This window comes from Microtus oregoni, unplaced genomic scaffold, assembly GCF_018167655.1.
Source record: "Microtus oregoni isolate MIOR12 unplaced genomic scaffold, Mior012 000006F_ref0000085, whole genome shotgun sequence".
Taxonomy (NCBI): Eukaryota; Metazoa; Chordata; class Mammalia; order Rodentia; family Cricetidae; genus Microtus; species Microtus oregoni.
In genome coordinates this window covers 39,289,153-39,308,139 of record NW_024543065.1, presented here as the reverse complement: position 1 = coordinate 39,308,139, position 18,987 = coordinate 39,289,153, and the positions used below count along the sequence as shown (strand labels likewise).

Sequence of the window (18,987 nt, the reverse complement as noted above, 5' to 3'; positions counted from 1 at the left end):
AAAAGGAGAACTCCAGTCCTGTTTACCTCATATTAGATGCTAAGTAAATCTTACAACCAAGCAGAGAAAAAATTGCCCTACTGGTGGGGACCAGCCTCAACAAAAGTACCACTTGCCAGGGTAGGAGGGTGGAGATTTAGGAAAATTTGTAAAGAATACTGACCAATATAATCTGTGTAATTGTATCACACATGAAAATTTTTATGACTACCATTGAAATCAAGACACAGAAGCCATCCAGCAGTGCAAAGAGATCTACTACATGGCTCATATGTGGCCATGTCTACCCCCTTCTTCCCCAGCATCCAAACACCTGGCAACTTTGAATCTGCTTTCCACCACACAATTTTCTCTTCATGGTCATATGCAAACCAACTGAGACATTAAAAGATTTACTGAAGAGTCCTTGAGATCCATCCAAGTTGTCATATCTTTCACTAATTTGTTTTTTTCTTAGTTGCTGAGTAGTTTCAATGGTGTGTTCATATCATATTTACATTATTATATTTGAGTGAGTTCTTTATCAATAGTATATAGTTGGATCATATTTTACAGATTCAATCAGTTGATTTGTGTATTTTGAGTATATTTTATACAATTAAAAAAGAATACAAAGCTGCATTTTAAAATAATAAAAGAGAATAGTACTGAGAGGGAGTTCCAATAAGTACTGAAATTGCTTACATATACTTTCCAATTGGTTAAAATATTCCAGGCTCCAAAAAGAATGAGTAAGATTTAAAAAAAACTGTATTATCATGATACAAGAAAATGAATAGAGCAGTTGAAGTTCTTTGGCTATATCCACAGTTAAATATTCTGCTGCTATCTCAAAACATTCTATAGGCAAACTACTCCCTAGTTGGAATCCAATGATACCTCTTTAAAGGAAATGGAACCTTAGTTGGACCCTGAGACTTTTGTTTGAGGTAGAAGCATATCTACTCTCTTTTCCTGAAATACAAGGACTGGCTATTAGCAACACGTGTTGAGAATAACCTTGAGAAAGCAGAACTCTCTGATCTAAATCTACTTGGGACTTTTGTTTGAGGTAGAGACACAATAACCTTGAAGGAATAGAGATACGTTTCAACTCTCTGACTTTTGGTCAATTTGGAAATAAGCCAGTATTTTTGGGCCTCCTTGGCCTATTTTTGTTCTGCTTTTACTGCAGTCCATATCCATCCACTGAAAGAGACTCATCAGCTCACACTCATCAATGCAACCTCACAGTGGTAATGCAGGTTCTAGAAGGCAAGCGAAAAGAGATGAGTTGGAAATTGGTATAAGAAGAACTTATGAGTAACTAACCTGGAATGTTTCCAGATGTTGGTCCTGAGCAAATTCTATCATGGTCAATATGTAATTTATTTCAAAAAGCTTGCTTAAATTCAGGCAAAAGAAAGCAAAATATGCCTTGAGCTGATGGTCACTTCACAGTATCTTTCCTTTGCAGATTTTCACAAGACATATTCACAACCACTACAGAATCTAAAATGAGAAAAAACCTGTAGTAAATCACAGATAAAGCAGGAAAATTTGTCAAATGACTAATTGATCTATGAAAACTGATACTCATGGAGGGAGATATGAGGGAGATTATGTTATAGACAAAATATTTGCCTTATCTTCTATTTATTTTTTGTTGTTTGGAGGAAGTATAATAGATATGATTGAGTGTTTGAAATGTAGAACACAGAATCTGTAGTGATCTTGGTGAATATTCAAAAACATTTTACAACACTATAAATGTAACTGATTCTATGGGGATTTGGATGACTGTAGAACAGCAGGATTCAGAAAAATTTAGAATTGCAGCTGATTATTTGTTCTCAAGACAATGGAAGCACAGTATTTGGTCAGATATTCTGTTACTGTCAGTCCTGTAGTATAAGCCCACTGTGCGAGCTGTGTGAAACTCACTTTCTCTAACCATGGAACTCTTGTTCCCTGACAGGGATTTTGTGAGAGAATTCAAAGTGTGCAACTACGAATTTTGACTTTTTGTGTCCTTCCTGTCTCAATGTGGATCATCTAACGAAAGCCACTGACATCATTTTTAAAGGCATTAACATAAAAATATTGTTCTGGCAGTCATGGCCAAAATTTTTCTCACAATGACATCCCCCATGGAGCCATAATTTCCACAAAATTAAATGATGTCATGAAACTACCTGAATTTTCCTCATATATATTTCTGAATTATATTTGCATCATATGCATATCAGGTGCACAGCCATAGGGGAAGAAAGTGTCCAAGATTCCCCAGAGGCGAGGAATCACCTGGGAAATAAAGGGATCATGAATACACAAATAGCCTCTGCTTTTGCTGCAGAAATACAAGTAGGTGGGAAAATATGGGCACCCATATAATATGCTGATCTGAAGAGCACTTCACAAGAAACACTGCCCAGGCTTCAAGGAGGACAAAGATGGTCGCTTTGATTTTTCTCTTCTTTTTCCTGAACATTCCACTTCTTGCGTCCAGGTTCACTCAACCCAGGTGCTTTTGGAGAATGTATGAGAACAAAGAAACGGATGAAGATTTGGTGACAGGTTGTGTCTTCTACCTTATAACAGAGCAGCGGCCTGTGGAGAAAGATTATTTCAACCATATTCTGAATATACAGTAAGTTTCTTTGAATTTTCTATGTTAATGTCATCATAAATATTTCATGTGGGGATAGAAGTATTTGTACATCCACAGGCCTTTATTTCCATAGGACAGTGTTCACTGTCTCTTTAAAGTAAGAATTTTTTTGTTGTATAAATGTTATGTTTGGACATTTAAACTATTGAGCTTGTGACTAATTGTAAGTAGTCAGCGCACAACCAGCTTATCAGAACTCTATTGATCAATGTTAAAATGCTGAACTTTTGAAATCTTGGTTTAACAATAGCATAGAAGGGGAAAGAAATCCGAACCATTTCCCATTTTTCATATATCTTAAATCATCTTCTTCAACCTTGACAACTTGCATTGACACACCGTAAAGCATTTTCTCTGACCCTTAGAACATACTAAGCTCTCACACCCTCAGACTTTTATACACCTCATCACTTAGACCCTCAGCGTAGACTTTGACCCTTTCTCTTCCCATTTAATCATTTGCCAGAGACACAAGTAGTCATTGCTGAGAGCAGTCATTGCCAAGCAAGTTCTTTTAAATAAAGGAATAGTAAGAGTTACACCTGAGACCCGTTTATCCTTTGCTAGGAAGCCTGTTAATAAGACAAACCTGCCGGACTGGTAAAACTGCCTGTGTCAAATCTGGACAGAGGAGAAAAGAATGTTCATGGGTTTTAGCCCAAAGCTATAGATTTGGCTGTGACTCAAAGGTGTGAATCTACTCCAGCTGTTATATAGACACCTGTTAGCTGCTTTTTCTACAATGTGGAGTTCAGTACAGATTAATGCTAACTTATCTAAAGCTTTTATCTCTTTTGTAAACTGAAAAATTCGTGTAAGTTTTAGGGATGGGCACAAGGGTGTGAGGGTGGACTTGGGAGAAATAAAAAGCAAGTGTGATTGGTACATTATATGAATGGATGGAAATAGATAACACTATCCTGAGTGATGTAAGCCTGACCCAATAAGAGGAACATGGGATGTACTCACTCATATTTGGTTTCTAGCCATAAACCAAGGACATTGAGCCTATAATTAGTGATCCTAGAGAAGCTAAATTAGGAGAACCCAAAGAAAAACATATAGGCATCCTCCTGAATATTAACCTTCAGCAGGCGATGAAAGGAGACAGAGACAGAGACCCACATTGGAGCACAGGACAGAAATCTCAAGGTCCAAATCAGGAGCAGAAAGAGAGAGAGCACGAGCAAGGAACTCAGGACCCCAAGGGGTTCACCCACACACTGAGACAATAGGGATGTTCTACTGTGAACTCACCAAGGCCAGCTGGCCTGGGTCTGGAAAAGCCTGGGATAAAACCGGACTCGCTGAACACAGTGGACAATGAGGACTGCTGAGAACTCAAGAACAATGGCAATGGGTTTCTGATCCTACTGCACGTAGTGGCTTTGTGGGAGCCTAGGCAGTTTGGATGCTCAACTTACTAGACCTGGATGGAGGTGGGGGTTCCTTGGACTTCCCACAGGACAGGGAACCCTGATTGCTTTTCGGGATGGGGGGGGAACTTAACTGGGGGAGGGAGAGGGAAATTGGAGGCGGTGGCTGGAAAGAAACAGAAATCTTTAATAAATAAATAAATTTAAAAAAAGAATAAATCAATTTTTAGTTTATATTTAAAAAAAGACATAATACCATTTACAGAAAAGACTTGTCTTATATTTCCTAAATTCTCTATAGGCATATCCACTGAAAGATGGGCATTGGCCCACACTCATAAAAACACTCTCCCATTATTGGAAGGAGTCTGCTTGGTGGTTTCTGGTCACCTGGCTATCTTAGTCCTGAAATAATCACACAGAAAAAGTATTATTTAAATCACTGCTTGACCCATTAGCTTTAGCTTCTTATTTGCTAACTCTTACATATTAATTTAGCATGTCTCCATTACTCTGTGTATCACCATGTGACAGTGGCTTTCCAGCAAAGTTCTCAGGCCTCTGTCTCTGGTGGCAGCAGCTCCATGATGTTCTTCTGACTCTGCCTACTTCCTCCCAGCATTCTGTTCCATTTTCTCCTCCTACCTAAGTTCTGACCTATCAACAGGTCAAGGGAGTTTCTTTATTCACTAATGGTAATCACAGTACACAGATAGGATTCCCACATCACCTGGTGTCAGAAGTGGGATACAAGCAGTTCCTTGCAATAACTAATTGATCTGCCAATCTTGTGGACTAAATCTATGTAAAACCTGAAAATGCTTAAAAAAACAAACAAAAAACAGCATTAAGCATGGTTTTGTAGTTGCATTTTCTTGGATGGGCTCTCTTTGGTAGAGGCAGGCAGAGGCATGGCTTCTTTGGGAAAGAATTTTTTGGTTTGGTCCATAGCAAGTAATAAAATCCAAGCAGTTTTGAAGTGCAGCTTCCTGGGCCATGCTTCCAGCACAAACTCTGGCTTTGGAGCATTTCAACAGTATTTTTGGGCCTGGGTGTTTGTGTGCCCACTCAGAGTTGGAAGGCAAGTGGATGAGACTATGTCCGTGGCTCTGTGCTCTCTGCCTAGGCAGGTGGAAGTATCATGTTTACTAGGCTTGTACAGGTGGGAGGGCAATTTTGACTATTATATATGATTATCTATTAATCTGTATCTCTAATTATACATTACATTTTTGATGAGCTATACAGACAGAATGCTTTAATCAAGATCAGAAATACATATACATACAACACTGTAGCAGGAGATGACTTATTAAATAAAACCCCATTCTATTTCAGTTATTATCATCCTAAGTGGGCCCAAGTAAATGCCATAGATTACAATAATTGATGGACATTCATCAATGTGTGAGATTGTAAAACATGTGCTAGGGTGACTAATACTTGTAACACACCTAGCTGTGAAGAGTTTTCCCATAGGTATACAGTTACTCTCTTGAATGATCTGATGTGATTCCATTATCCTCAAACTGCATCAAGATTGGAAGCAAGAGACCTGTCCATTGTAAACATCATATGTGTTCCTATTTCTCCATACTTCATTTACATACATTAAAATCACTGCCCTTTAATCTCAAAGTTCACTTCTCATTCTAGTTTTGCTAAAAAAGGAATTATGAACTGTGAAATATATGCTCTCATTCTTTGAAAGGTGTGATTGACTCTTTCATTTTCACTTCCTTGATTGACAGCCCTGGTGTGTGATTGTTAGCAACACATTAGAGGGGGAATAGGGCACTTACATACTAGCACATCTTTGCCATTATTTTAAAAACAAAGGTATTGTCTCTCTGTATCTAAATTGTTTGTTTTCTGACACTTATTTCCTATGTACCTCTTAAATTTGTTTTCAGTAATTTTGCTAATTATAACTCTTTATTTTACCAATGTGGAGACTACACACATTTTAATTTTTTGTATTGTTAATAGTTGTTATCAAACACAGAAATTTAGTGCACTGGGAACTATAACTGCTCAAGGGATTTATGTTTCTTAATGTTTGAGAGAAAGGAATTGGTGTTTGGGCTTCACAAGATCTAGTCTCCAATTCCTGTTGTGTGTTACTAAAATTTTCAATGACACTTTTTCTGTGTGGTAATAAAAATATTCAAAAATAATTTTGAAAATATATATGTAAATACATAAGGAAATCATAGTAGTACAATATTTAAGTGGGAAATTGATGTGGGAGTGTCATATATCAATCTGTTGATTTCATTGGTTAAGCAATAAAGAAACTGCTTGGCCCTGTGGGTGGAGTAAACAGAACAAAATGCTGGGAGGAAGAGGAAGTGAGGTCAGACTCCACAGCTCTCCTCTCGGGAGCAGACGCCTGAGAGAGACACCATGCCCCGCTCCCGGGCAGACACACGCCATGAAGCAAGCCGCCAGGTTAGACATGCTGAACCTTTCCCGGTAAGACCGGTGCTCACCGATTATTAGAGATGGGTTGATCGGGATAACAGAATTAGCCAGTAAGGGCTAGGGCTAAAGGGCCAAGCAGTGTTTAAATGAATACAGTTTGTGTGTTGTTATTTCGGGTATAAGCTAGCCGTGCAGGCGACTGGGGTGTTGGGGACGCAGCCCCGCCGCTCTTATTACTACAGGAAATAGGTTCATTTTACACTGTGTGAATCATTTAGAATGAAAAAGTATGATTAATGTTCAATGGTAAGATTATATGAAATGACTAGGAAGAGACAGAAGTTACTGCTCTTCCCCAAAAAAATAAACACAAATTGGTATCATTCACTCCCAACTTGCTTATTACCCACTCATACTACAGAAAGCCTCATAAACATTTTCCTCAGATTTTATTACTTATCATCTTCTATTTTACAAATATGTTAAACTGACATATACAAATTAATGTAGGATGCTATTGTTGTGTTAGTGTAACTGGAAATGTAGTCAAAGCAGTTTTATAGTATAAAAAACAACTGGTCAGAAGTCTCCAGTTAGAATATATGACATTCTGTGTAAACATAAATGAGGTGAATAGTACTTAGAAGGTAGTACATGGCCTTAATCTCTGCAAGAAGAACCTGGAGCTGGTGTATCTTTGTACTTTTGAGGCCAGTCTAATCTGTAGCAAATTGTTATTCAAAACCTTGTAATCCATTCTCTATTAATTACCCACATTAACATTAATACTGTCTATATACATGTTGAATACATACATACAGCTTTACAAAATACATCATTGGTATTTAAATTTTACACCTCCATTAGATAAATTAGTAAAAAAGGAATAACACAAAGATCAAGGGCATATATTAACTATAATGCCCAGTGCTTATAAAGAATTGAAAGCATAACAGCCAAGTGTTTCCCATACTATTGTACACTCAACAGGCATTATTTGACAGTTTTATCAAATTTAGTTTATTTCGTGAGAAAATATGATAAACTCATAGGCTCACATATCTCTTAATTTTTTTTTTTTTTTGCTTTTTTCGAGACAGGGTTTCTCTGTGGTTTTGGAGCCTGTCCTGGAACTAGCTCTTATAGACCAGGCTGATCTAGAACTCAGAGATCTGCCTCCTTCTGCCTCCCAAGTGCTGGGATTAAAGGCATGCGCCACCGCAGCCCGGCATCTCTTGAATTTTTCACATTGATCAATGATTTCAAAATGCATATATGAATAGGTTTATTGTTTGGTTAAAGCCTCCGCATTGTCTATATTTTTAGAGTAAGCATTTTAAAATAAGAACTTGAAATCACACTCTTTTTTTAAAATATTTATTTATTTATTTATTATACAATATTATGTCAGTGTATATGCCTGCAGGCCAGAAGAGGGCACCAGATCCCATTACAGATGGTTGTGAGCCACAATGTGGTTGCTGGGAATTGAACTCAGGACCTTTGGAAGAGCAGACAATGCTCTTAACCTCTGAGCCATCTCTCCAGCCCCAAAATCACACTCTTTGAAAGGTGTTGATGCCTCACTTTATTTGTGGAAGATACACTCTAATGAACTTTTAAAGCTTTTCACGAGCTTCCAGCTACTTATATTATTCTAATCTCACAGCATAGGCCACTTGTAACATTATTGGCAGTGGTTGAGAATATGGTACAGCACATAATAATCCATCTATTGACTACTCAGGATCATCTGTAGATCTCTGTCCATATTAATCACCATACCCTTTTACAGAACAACAACTAAAAACTTCCAGTTTATACTGGCCTTAGCTTTTTCCATGGATGAAGTCAACAGGAACCCTGATCTTCTGCCAAATTCATCATTTGTATTTGAATGTCCAGAGGGTGGTTGTGCAACTGGGACAAAATTATATAGTCACTTTCACTTGTCTGAAGAAGTTCGTGATTTGCCCCCTAATTATATGTGTTATGAACAGACTATGTGTCTCGTGCTGCTTACAGGACCAAATTTGGCAACATCTGTGATGGTTGGGTCTATCTTCAACCTCATCGTACCTAAACAGGTGAGATTTTTGTTGTGACTTTGCAAGAAATTCTAACTCTGCTCTTATAATCCTAGTTGCTAAGAAGATTCTAAGTAGGATACTACTGTCAAATTTGTGTTAAACGGTGTCGTTCACAATTTTATTCATTTGTGATGGGTCTCATTTCCTTTTTTGAAATTGAGATGAGGGAAGAAGTAACAGATAAGGAGTTTTTTAAGGAAGTCTACACCTAAAGTAAGTTTACAAGTTCTTATGTACATGTGCTACCTCATGCTGCTCCCTGTGTTGTAGGTCCTGCAGATTACCTATGGACCTTTCCATCCCATCCTGAGCAATCGTGAACAATTTCCCTTTCTGTATCAGATTGCTGGCAAGGACACATCTTTAGCCCTGGCCATGATATCTTTGATGCTTTACTTCAACTGGAACTGGATTGGACTGGCCATCTCAGACAATGATCAGGGTACTCAATTTCTCACACAATTAAGAGGAGAGATGGAAAAAGTTACAGTCTGCTTTGCCTTTGTGAGTTTGATCCCAGTCAAGATGCATTTATTCTTGACAAGAGTTGAAGTTTATTATAACCAAATCATGACATCATCCACAAATGTAGTTATCATTTACGGTGACCCAGAGAGTTCTCTAGCTGTGGCCTTTAGAAGGTGGCGATCTCTAGGTTTACAGAGAATATGGGTCACCACCTCACAGTGGGATGGCACTACAACTAAGAATGACTTCCCACGTAATTCATTCAATGGGAAAATAACTTTTGCACATTATCATGCTGAGGTTTCTCATTTTAAAACATTTGTCCAGACACTAAACCCTCTCAAATACACAGACGAATTCCTGGCCAGGCTGGAGTGGATGAACGTGAACTGCAAAGTCTCAGCTTCTATGTGTAAAACCCTGAAGAATTGCTTATCCAATGCCTCATTGCAATGGCTAAAGGCACAGACTTTTGACATAGCCTTTAGTGATGAGAGTTATGACATATATAATGCGGTGTATGCTCTGGCCCATGCCCTCCATGAAATGCTTCTTCAGCATGTATATAATCAACCCATGGATAATGGAGAAGGACATTTTGCTCACTGCTTAAAGGTAATGTTTCCTCTTTAATATCAAATTTGATGTCATCAATGTCAATGTCTTTAAATGTCTGTGAAATGTTCCAATTTACTAAATTAGGGAATATTTCATACAATATAAAGATTTATGGAAATTTTTCTTCATAATAATGTAAATCTGGATGCTGGTATAAATCTTAATGGTGTGGAAGGTACAATTTGTAAAAAATACACTGATTTTGTTACAGAGTACCTGACTATCACCACAGCTATTCTAAAACTGTAAGCCCAAGTCCTTTCTTCTTAACCCTCTTCCTAATGAGAAGATGAATCCTTGCATATTTATTTTCAAATATGTGATAATTCGTTTTTGAGATGATTTTCACAAGTGTTCTAAACTGAATCTGCTCACACTGTAGGCACTTGGGACCTCATTTCTCATCCTGAGTGAAAGTAATTACACAGTAAACAGTGTCATTCTTGGATTAAGACATACATTTGTGTACATAAGTATGAATGCCTGGTTCTCCTTGCATATGGTTTCACGTTTTTGTGTTTCCAGGTATCTCTTATTGTATCTGTGTTAGTGTGTGTGTGTCTGTGTGTGTGTGTGTGTGAATGTGTGTGTGTGTGTGTGTGTGTGTGTGTGTGGTTCTGTACATCCACATATCTATCTGTTTGAGGAACTGAAAATAAATTTCTTTTGTTCCAATGTCTTTCTGTATGGGAGTTTGTCTGTGCATAACTTCTGTGTTTCTTCAGTGCATGTTTATATGTGTTGGGTTCCTTGTGTATATTGTTTGAACATATTATATCTTTGTTTTTGTTTGTCTGTCTGTCTGTTTCTCTCAATCTATCTTTGTATATGAGCATAAATCCATCAATATCAATAGCTCTCTAGGTGTTTTTGGCTGTGAGTGTCTCCTTGTGTGTATTTGTAATTTAATTTGTGCATGTATTTGTGGCCCTCTTTATGTGTTTCACAGCTTTCTGTTTTTGTGTGTCTGTTTTGGTGCATATGTTTCACTGTGTGTATCATTGTTTTCATGTGTAAGTGTTGGCATTTGTGTATGTCTGTAGGAAATATGTAGATGCATTATGTATGTCTATATGGAAGTGAATCTCTGACTGGATTTCTCCGTCTCTCTTTCTTATGATGTGTATGTGTTTTCATATTGGTGTTTTGTATCCGCGTATATGTCTGTGATTCTGTTTGGTGCTTTTTTCTGAAAGAACTTAAATTCTAGGAACATTATGATAACTTTATTTGTCCACATGATTTACTGTTATTTCTCCTCTGGACACTTTCAGTAATATTGCCTTTAAGATGAAATAAAATACATTTTATGAATTCAAGAAAGGACACACACACTATAGAATGGTGTATCTTTTTCAGCTGCATTCCTTTCTGAGGAAAACACGCCTCACTAATCCAGTTGGAGACAGAATGATTATGAACCAGAAAGAAAATCTTCAAGAAAAGTATGGCATTTTTCAGATTTGGAATTTCCCATATGGTCTTGGACTTAAGGTGAAAATAGGAGAGTTTAGCTCATATTTTCCATATGGTCAACAGCTGCATATATATGAAGACATGATAGAGCATGCAACAGGAAGTAGACAGGTGGGTCTGACTTAACTGCATTCTTTTGCATTACACAGCAGTAACACAGACAATGGGATTGATTTGTGCTGTCTTATAATGAACTAAAAATAATTAGTCACTTTACAAAGCACTTACATTCCTCCTATTGTATGATTCTACATGTATTTTTGATGTGACAATTTATTAGTACTTTAAGAATTTTAGATATGCATACAATGAATATTTATCATTCCAGAATATCTTTCTTTTCCTCTAATATATAATGTATAATGACTGTTACTACTGTGCTATCTTTTGATTGATTTTTATTAAGCTCTACATTTTTCTCTGCTCCCCTTTCTGCTCTCCCTCTCCCGTTCATCCCTCCCCCCAAAAGTACACATGCTTTCAATTTACTCAGGAGGTATTGTCGTTTTCTACTTCTTGTGTAGATTAAATCTATGTATGTCTCTCCTACCATCCTCATTGTTGTCTAAGGTCTCTGGGATTGTGGTTTGTAAGCTGGTTTTCTTAGCTTCTTGTTTAAAAACCACTTCTGAGGGAGTACATATGATAACTATCTTTCTGTGTCTGGGTTACCTCACTCAAAATGATGTTTCCTAGCTCCATCCATTTTCCTGAAAATGTTAAGATGTCGTTATCTTTTTCTGCTGTGTAGTACTGCAGTGTGTAAATGTACCACTATTTTTAATCCATTTTTGGTAAGGGGCATTTAGGCTGTTTCCAGGTTCTGGTATGACAAACAATGCTGCTATGGACATAGTTGATGATATGTCCTTGTGGCACAATAAACATCTTTGGATAAATACCCCAAAGTGGTATTACTGGGATTTAGGGAAGGTGTTATTTCCTACTTTTCCGAGAAATCATCATACTGGCTTCCTAATGGGTTGTACAATCTTGCATTCCCACGAGCAATTAAAAAGTGCTCCCTTTACCCCACACCTCTCCAGCATAAGTAGTCATCAGTGTTTTTGATCCTTGCCATTCTCACATCACAAAGCCAGCCACACCTAACTTTATAGAAGAGAAAGTGAAAAGTACATTTGAACTCATTGGCAGTGGGGACCATGTCCTAAATATACAGCAGTACAGACACTGAGAGAAAAAATTAATAAATGTGACCGCCTGACCCTGTATAGCTTCTGTAAAGCAAAGAACACTGTCAATAATATAAAACAGCCTACAGAATGAGGGAAAAAAAAACTTCACTAACCCCAAATCAGACAGAGATCTGGTCTCCCAAATATAAAAAACTCAAGAAATAATTCATCAAGAGAACAAATAATTCAAATCAAACTTTTACTCAGATTCCTCAAATATGTGGAGGATTTGTAAAGCATTTACGCCTCAGGAAACACCATTCTTTCCAGCTCAATAGATATTTGTTATGCCCTTTCTCACTCTGCCTATTTAGCTGTATTTTTCTTTATAAGATGTCAGGCATTGCAGTGCTGTTTTTAGAGTTCATGTGTGTTATCTGACGTTTTATGAGACATTCCCTCTATTTCAGATATCTGTTCATCTTAGCTTTCTGTGAGGTTGCTGTGATTAAATATTGACCAAAATCTTATACAGGAGATGGTTTGATTGGGAATATGAATCACAGCAAAGAAATGACAAGGCAGGCAGTTATAAGGAGACGGCTTCGAAATCACAGAATCTGAAGGAACATAGCTTACTGGTTTTCTCTGAATTCTCACACAGCCCATACTAGGGACAGCACTGCCAAAAGTGGGCAGGGTAGTCTTATACCAACTACCCATTAATAAAATGCTTAAATAATTTGACACCATGCTAATGCAATATAGAAAAATGTTATAGTGAAGGTTCCCTCTAACTTATTAATGTGCTTTGTGTCACTGTGATGAAAATTAAGTAAAAAAAAAAACACTTTGAAAGCTCTACAGTGTTTGTTTATATCAAAAAAAAAACATTCTCCCTCCTAAATTTCTAGATATGGGAAGCTACTCAAATTTATATCAGTTTGTTTCCATACATTTGTATGCGTGGTATTATAAAATGTATTAAGCCTAATCTGATAACTCTTTTGGTGTATATAATACTAGCTAATTGGTATATCAACATGATAATGAAATATATTTATAGAAGCAGGTAAAACTCCCGACACCAGCATGTATCTGATTTTTCACAGATGCCGCCCTCTGTGTGCAGTGCTGATTGTGGTCCTGGATTCAGAAAGTTCTGGCAGGAGGGAATGGCAGCCTGCTGTTTTGATTGCAGCCCCTGCCCACAAAATGAAGTTTCTAACGAGACCAGTGAGTGTTTGCTATTTAGATAAATCCTTCACATCACATAGATCATCTTCTCTCAGTCATACTGAGTTGATCAATGGACCAAAAGACTATTGAAGAAATAAGATATAATGCTTTCCTAAGTTGATTCTTATTGTTCTTTGATTATTAACAAATTCATTTTAAAAAACTTGTTATACCATTATAGTGGCATTTCAATTGTATTTTAATAAATAAAAACTATCTGAAGATCTAAGAGTAAAACAGTCCCACCAGTCAGCCTTACAGACCACATTATAGTAACATACACCTTTAATCCCAGTAGCCACAATGTGATGTGCACATTTAATCCCAGTCACTACACTAGCTGATATAGAAATCAGGGGTTGCATACCCTTAGTTCCAGTGCTATATGCCTTTAGTCTGAGCCCAAGAGAGGGAGATGTAAAGTTCTCAGACATGGTCTGTTAGTTTAACATATTTCACATTTATTTTATTTTTGTATATCGTAGACAAATTTTGAATATTGATACCAATTTTGTATATGGATACAAATTTCAGATTAATTTTGTTATAACATATTGTACATGCATTTTGAATCTTGTTCAAAATATGGAACCTATACAGCTCATTTAACAATATAATGCTAATTCATAGTCCTTGAAAATTTGTATTATCAACTGTTTAGGAAAATAGAACAGAACAATCTACTCTAGAGAAGATAATGGATATTGAAGAAACTCCACATGGAGTTTACTTTCTTTGTGACAAAAGTAAGTCCTTGATGTAAAGTAAATTAGCTATAAGCCTTTGGACTCACCAAGATAAGCTACATACTAAATATTTTTCTCAATATGTCAAATGCAAATGGACTCCAATATGTGTATATATTTCTTCCCAGTATATATTATATATAGTCATTGTACATATTGTATAAAGTTTTTTATAATAGTTATAGCCTTCTTTTTATTATTTTTTGACAAAAAAGGGAAATGTAGAGACATTTCAATTGTACTTTAATAAATAACGACTGTCTGAAGATCTGAGGGTAAAACTGTTTTACTTTTCAGCGTTATAAAAGAGATTATGGTAAACAAAATAACCACCTTTAATTCCGGTAGCCACCCTAGTTTATATAGAAATCTGGTGTTGCATGTTTTTATCCCAGTGTTGCATGCCTTTAATTCAAAACCTAGAAGGAAATATAAAATGGGGTGGGGAGACAGCTCTCAGACACAGTCTCTTTCTCAGATTCCAAGAGGCAAGATTGCCATTTCAGACTGAGGTCAAAGTAAGAGCCAGTGACTGGGTGTTTTTCTTTCCAATCTTCAGGTTGAGACCCAATTTCTGACCCAAAGTTTTTACTAATTGTGCTTCATACCATGACATACATCTTTGATTCCTTGAAAGTCTAAATTTGCTGGACTTCTCTCAAAGAAACAGTTTTGACAGTCATACAACATTGTGTCTGAATTCTACCCAAGTGTGGAATGTTCTATAGATGTCTTTTAAGTCCATTTGATTAATTACATGTGTTAGTTTTCTTATTTCTCTTTTAAGTTTCTATCTGGTTGTCCGGTGCATTGGTAAGAGAGGAGTGTTGAAATCTCCTGCTATTAATGTGTGGGGTTTGATGTGTGAATTGAGTTCTAGTAATGTTTCTTTTACATATATGGCTGCTTTTATATTAGGGACATAGATATTCAGGATTGAGACATCATCTTGATAACTTTTTCCTGTTATGAGTATAAAGTGTCCTTCTCCATCTCTTCTGTCTGATTTTAGTTTGAAATCAATTTTGTTAGATATTAGAATAGCCACACGCACTTGTTTCCTAGATCTGTTTGATTAGAAAATCTTTTCCCAACCCTTTACTTGAAGTAGTGTCTCTCTGTGAGGTTGAGGTGTGTTTCTTGTAAACAGTAAAATGTTTGTTTCTGCTTTCGTTTCCATTCTCTTAACCTGTGACTTTTTATAGGTGAATTGAATCCATTACTATTAAATGATGTTAATGACCAGTGGTTGTGAACTCTGGTTATTTTTTTGGTGGTAGTGTTTGTGTGTTTCCCCTCTTTGAGTTGTGTTGGTGGAGGGTTGTCAGATGTCTGTGCTATTGTGGGTGTTTCAGACTTCTTTGGGTTGAGGTTTTCCTTCTACTACCTCCTGTAAGGCTGGGTTTGTAGATACGTATTATTTAAATCCATTTTTGTGATGGAATATCTTTTTATTCTCCATCGATGGTGAAAGAAAGCTGTACTGGGTATACTAGTCTGTGTTTGCATCCATGGTATGTTAAGGTCTGCAGCACATCTATCCAAGATCTTCTGCTTTACGTGGTTTCCTTTTGAGAAGTCAGGTGTAATTCTGATAGGTTTACCTATTTATGTTACCTGACCTTCCTCTGCAGCTCTTAATATTCTTTCTGTATTTAGTATGTTTTTTTGTTTTGATTATTATATGGCAAGGGGATTTTTTTGATCCAATCTATTTGGTGACCTCTAAGCTTTTTCTACCTTCAGAGGGAAGGTCATTCACAGTGAGATCATTTACTTTCCATTGCCTATGAATCAAAGATATAGAATACTCAGCTCCCTCTCCTGCACCATGTCTTTCTCCATGCCAGTATGTCCCAAGATCATAATAATGGACTTAGCCCCCAAACGTTAGGACATCCAATTAAATGTGATTGAAGTCTATTGAGCAAAAAAGTGTTTTATGACTGTCCAAATTAACCTGTTCAATCAAAATTAAATTATTTGTCCTATCAGAGGGTTCTACTTTTACCTTTATAAACTGCTATTTTCCTACAGGCCACACCTGTCTCCTCTAACCAGAGGCAGTGCCATGTACTCCCTGATCAAAACCCGTTCTATCCTCCCTTGTTGACATACCCCTATTCATTCTCTATCTCCTGTGTTTGATTCTTTTTCCCTACCCATTGTCCTCTTGGACACATCAATCCTTTTGGTTAAGAACTTGATCCTAGTATGTTGTGTGAAGACTCCAAGGGTCCCTACAGATTCTGTTTCCTGTTTGTTGTATGTCAGTCTGTTTTGGCTGGTGAAGTCATACAAGAAAATGTATCACATAACTTGTCCTATAGAAGACATGATCTCCATCTATTTCAGGGAAACGATTCATAAAAAAGGAAGACATCAAAAATCTCTCTAACCACAGGATCTGAGATATTAAATACACTCTGTGCAATACAGTGATTAATCATTTTAATCTCTGAAAACTCACTAGTTTCAGTCAATTCATCATAGCATTCAGAAAGGACTGAAAATATCTGTGTTTTGTGATAATATAAAATGTTATCACCAAGACAAACTTGAATAGACAACATATTATTTAATTTCATTTCCCATATTTATAATGAATGTTAAGAAATATAAGTATTGCTATGCAGCAGTGTCTCTCAGCTACAGCATCAACAAAGGACTCAGATATCACAATGTTTACTCAACACACTGAATTGAAATATTCTGTCAATAAAAGGCAGTAGTTGTAGTAATCATGCTTTTCTCTCTCCAGAAGATGTGGATAAATGTGTGAGGTGTCCAGAGGACCAGTATGCCAACAGAGAGCAGAACCAGTGTATTCAAAAAGATGTGGTCTTTCTGAACTACAAAGACACCTTAGGGATGGTTCTTACCTTAATGGCCTTGTTCTTCTCTGCATTCACAACTGTGGTTCTTGGGATATTTGTGAAGCATCATGACACTCCCATTGTCAAGGCCAACAACCAGAATCTCAGCTACATCTTGCTAATTTCACTCATCTTCTGTTTCCTGTGTCCCTTGCTTTTCATTGGGCATCCCAACTCAGCTACCTGTGTTCTGCAACAAATCACATTTGGAGTTGTATTCACTGTGGCTGTTTCAACTGTGTTGGCCAAAACAGTGACTGTGGTGCTTGCTTTCAAAGTCACAACTCCTGGAACAAGGATGAGGTATTTTCTGGTTTCTGGTGTTCCCAACTACATCATTGCCATCTGTACGCTCATCCAAATTATTCTCTGTACAATCTGGCTGCAATTTTCTCCTCCTTTTATTGACAGAGATGTGCACTCTGAGCATGGCCAAATCATCATTGTGTGCAACAAGGGCTCAGTTACTGCATTCTACTGTGTCCTGGGATACCATGGCTCCCTTGCATTCGTGAGCTTCATTGTTGCTTTCTTAGCCAGGAATCTCCCTGACACATTCAATGAAGCCAAGTTGCTGACCTTCAGCATGCTGTTGTTTTGTGGTGTCTGGATATCCTTCCTTCCTGTCTACCATAGCACCAAGGGCAAGATAATGGTGGCTGTGGAGGTCTTGTCCATCTTGGCTTCCAGTGCAGGCCTACTGGGATGCATTTTTATCCCCAAGTGCTACATAATTTTGTTAAGACCAGAGAGAAATTCTCTTCAAAAGATAAGGGAGAAAACATATTCCTGAACATACATTTCATAAATTGTATCTGACAACTACAGTACTGGCACAGAACCACCAAATACAATACAATGCAAACTGTATGAATGGCTAATGATTCTCATCATTTCTCCTAATGAGGAGGCACAGCAGTGTCATGTATACGACTTTTCTGTACAATGTCATCTATAATGATCCACACAGCCAATTATTTTATAAGATTCAATTTTTTCCAATTAGTGTACAGAGATGTATTCCTTAATTTCACAATCCCAGCAACATTAAAATAAACATTACGTAATTCTACTGATAAAGGAGTGAATGTGGAACTTTGAATGCAAATGAAAACAGAGAAAGCTTTTAGTAGAGTTAAATATTGCTATCAGATAGTAAAACTAATAAGGTCATTTTTGGAGCAAGAAAAGTGAATACCATTGCATCCTAGGAGTTAGAGAAGTAGAATTTAGGAGAGAGAAAAATGTATGATAAATAGATATAATGGATATTGAGGAAGATGAAATGTTTCTCTGCATTTAAAATCATGTGTGCTTTTTCTGAGGAAATGAGTTCACTATCCATTCCCCACAACTTGCAGTCCCTATAACAATAGCTCTAATGAAAGAATTACACTCTTCTGACTTCCAAGAACACCTACATTCCGAGGTGCACATAATAACACACTCAAAAAACGTACATACTCATAATTGAAGTTATAATAACTTTTAGAATTGAATTTATAAATCACTGAAATGGAACACTGGTTTATTTTTCCCCTTCATTAAAAATATTTTTCCCACATAAAGTCCCTGATTATGGCTTCTCCTGCCTTTATTCCTTTATTCTTCCATACTACTTCCCATAACCCCTTTATGTTATTTTATCCACTGCTTCTATCTCTCACTGCAAATAGTTTTCTATGGGAAAGTAAAAAATTAATACTAAGATTAAGAAAAGCTAATGCATTATGTTAGGTCAAAATTAGAAACATGAGGAAAGATCTAAAGAGAATCAATGCGAATCAGTCCCATGCGTTGCACACTCATGAATCCCATAAAATTTAACCTGAAACCTATAATAAATATTCAAAGTATCAGTAGGTTAAAAAGAGGGAATTGTTATACA

The 18,987-nt window shown here is 36.8% G+C and overlaps 1 protein-coding gene across 1 annotated transcript; it reads left to right on the top strand.

Annotated features, from left to right (window-relative positions):
• Positions 1-2,432: 2,432 nt before the first annotated feature.
• Positions 2,433-17,892, top strand: LOC121449146 (vomeronasal type-2 receptor 116-like). Its single transcript, XM_041653383.1, has 6 exons — positions 2,433-2,629; positions 8,246-8,537; positions 8,811-9,623; positions 10,986-11,213; positions 13,351-13,474; positions 16,988-17,892. The coding sequence occupies exons 1-6, from the start codon at positions 2,433-2,435 to the stop codon at positions 17,890-17,892; spliced, it is 2,559 nt and encodes an 852-aa protein (XP_041509317.1).
• Positions 17,893-18,987: the final 1,095 nt, after the last annotated feature.

What these genes read in the sequence shown, in the direction of transcription:
- LOC121449146 (XM_041653383.1), top strand. Translation starts at nt 2,433, where the DNA reads ATGGTCGCTTTGATTTTTCTCTTCTTTTTCCTGAACATTCCACTTCTT. An exon ending in AACCATATTCTGAATATACA is followed by an intron (nt 2,630 to 8,245) that starts GTAAGTTTCTTT and finishes ACCCTTTTACAG; the next exon opens with AACAACAACTAAAAACTTCC. An exon ending in ATTTTGCTCACTGCTTAAAG is followed by an intron (nt 9,624 to 10,985) that starts GTAATGTTTCCT and finishes TATCTTTTTCAG; the next exon opens with CTGCATTCCTTTCTGAGGAA.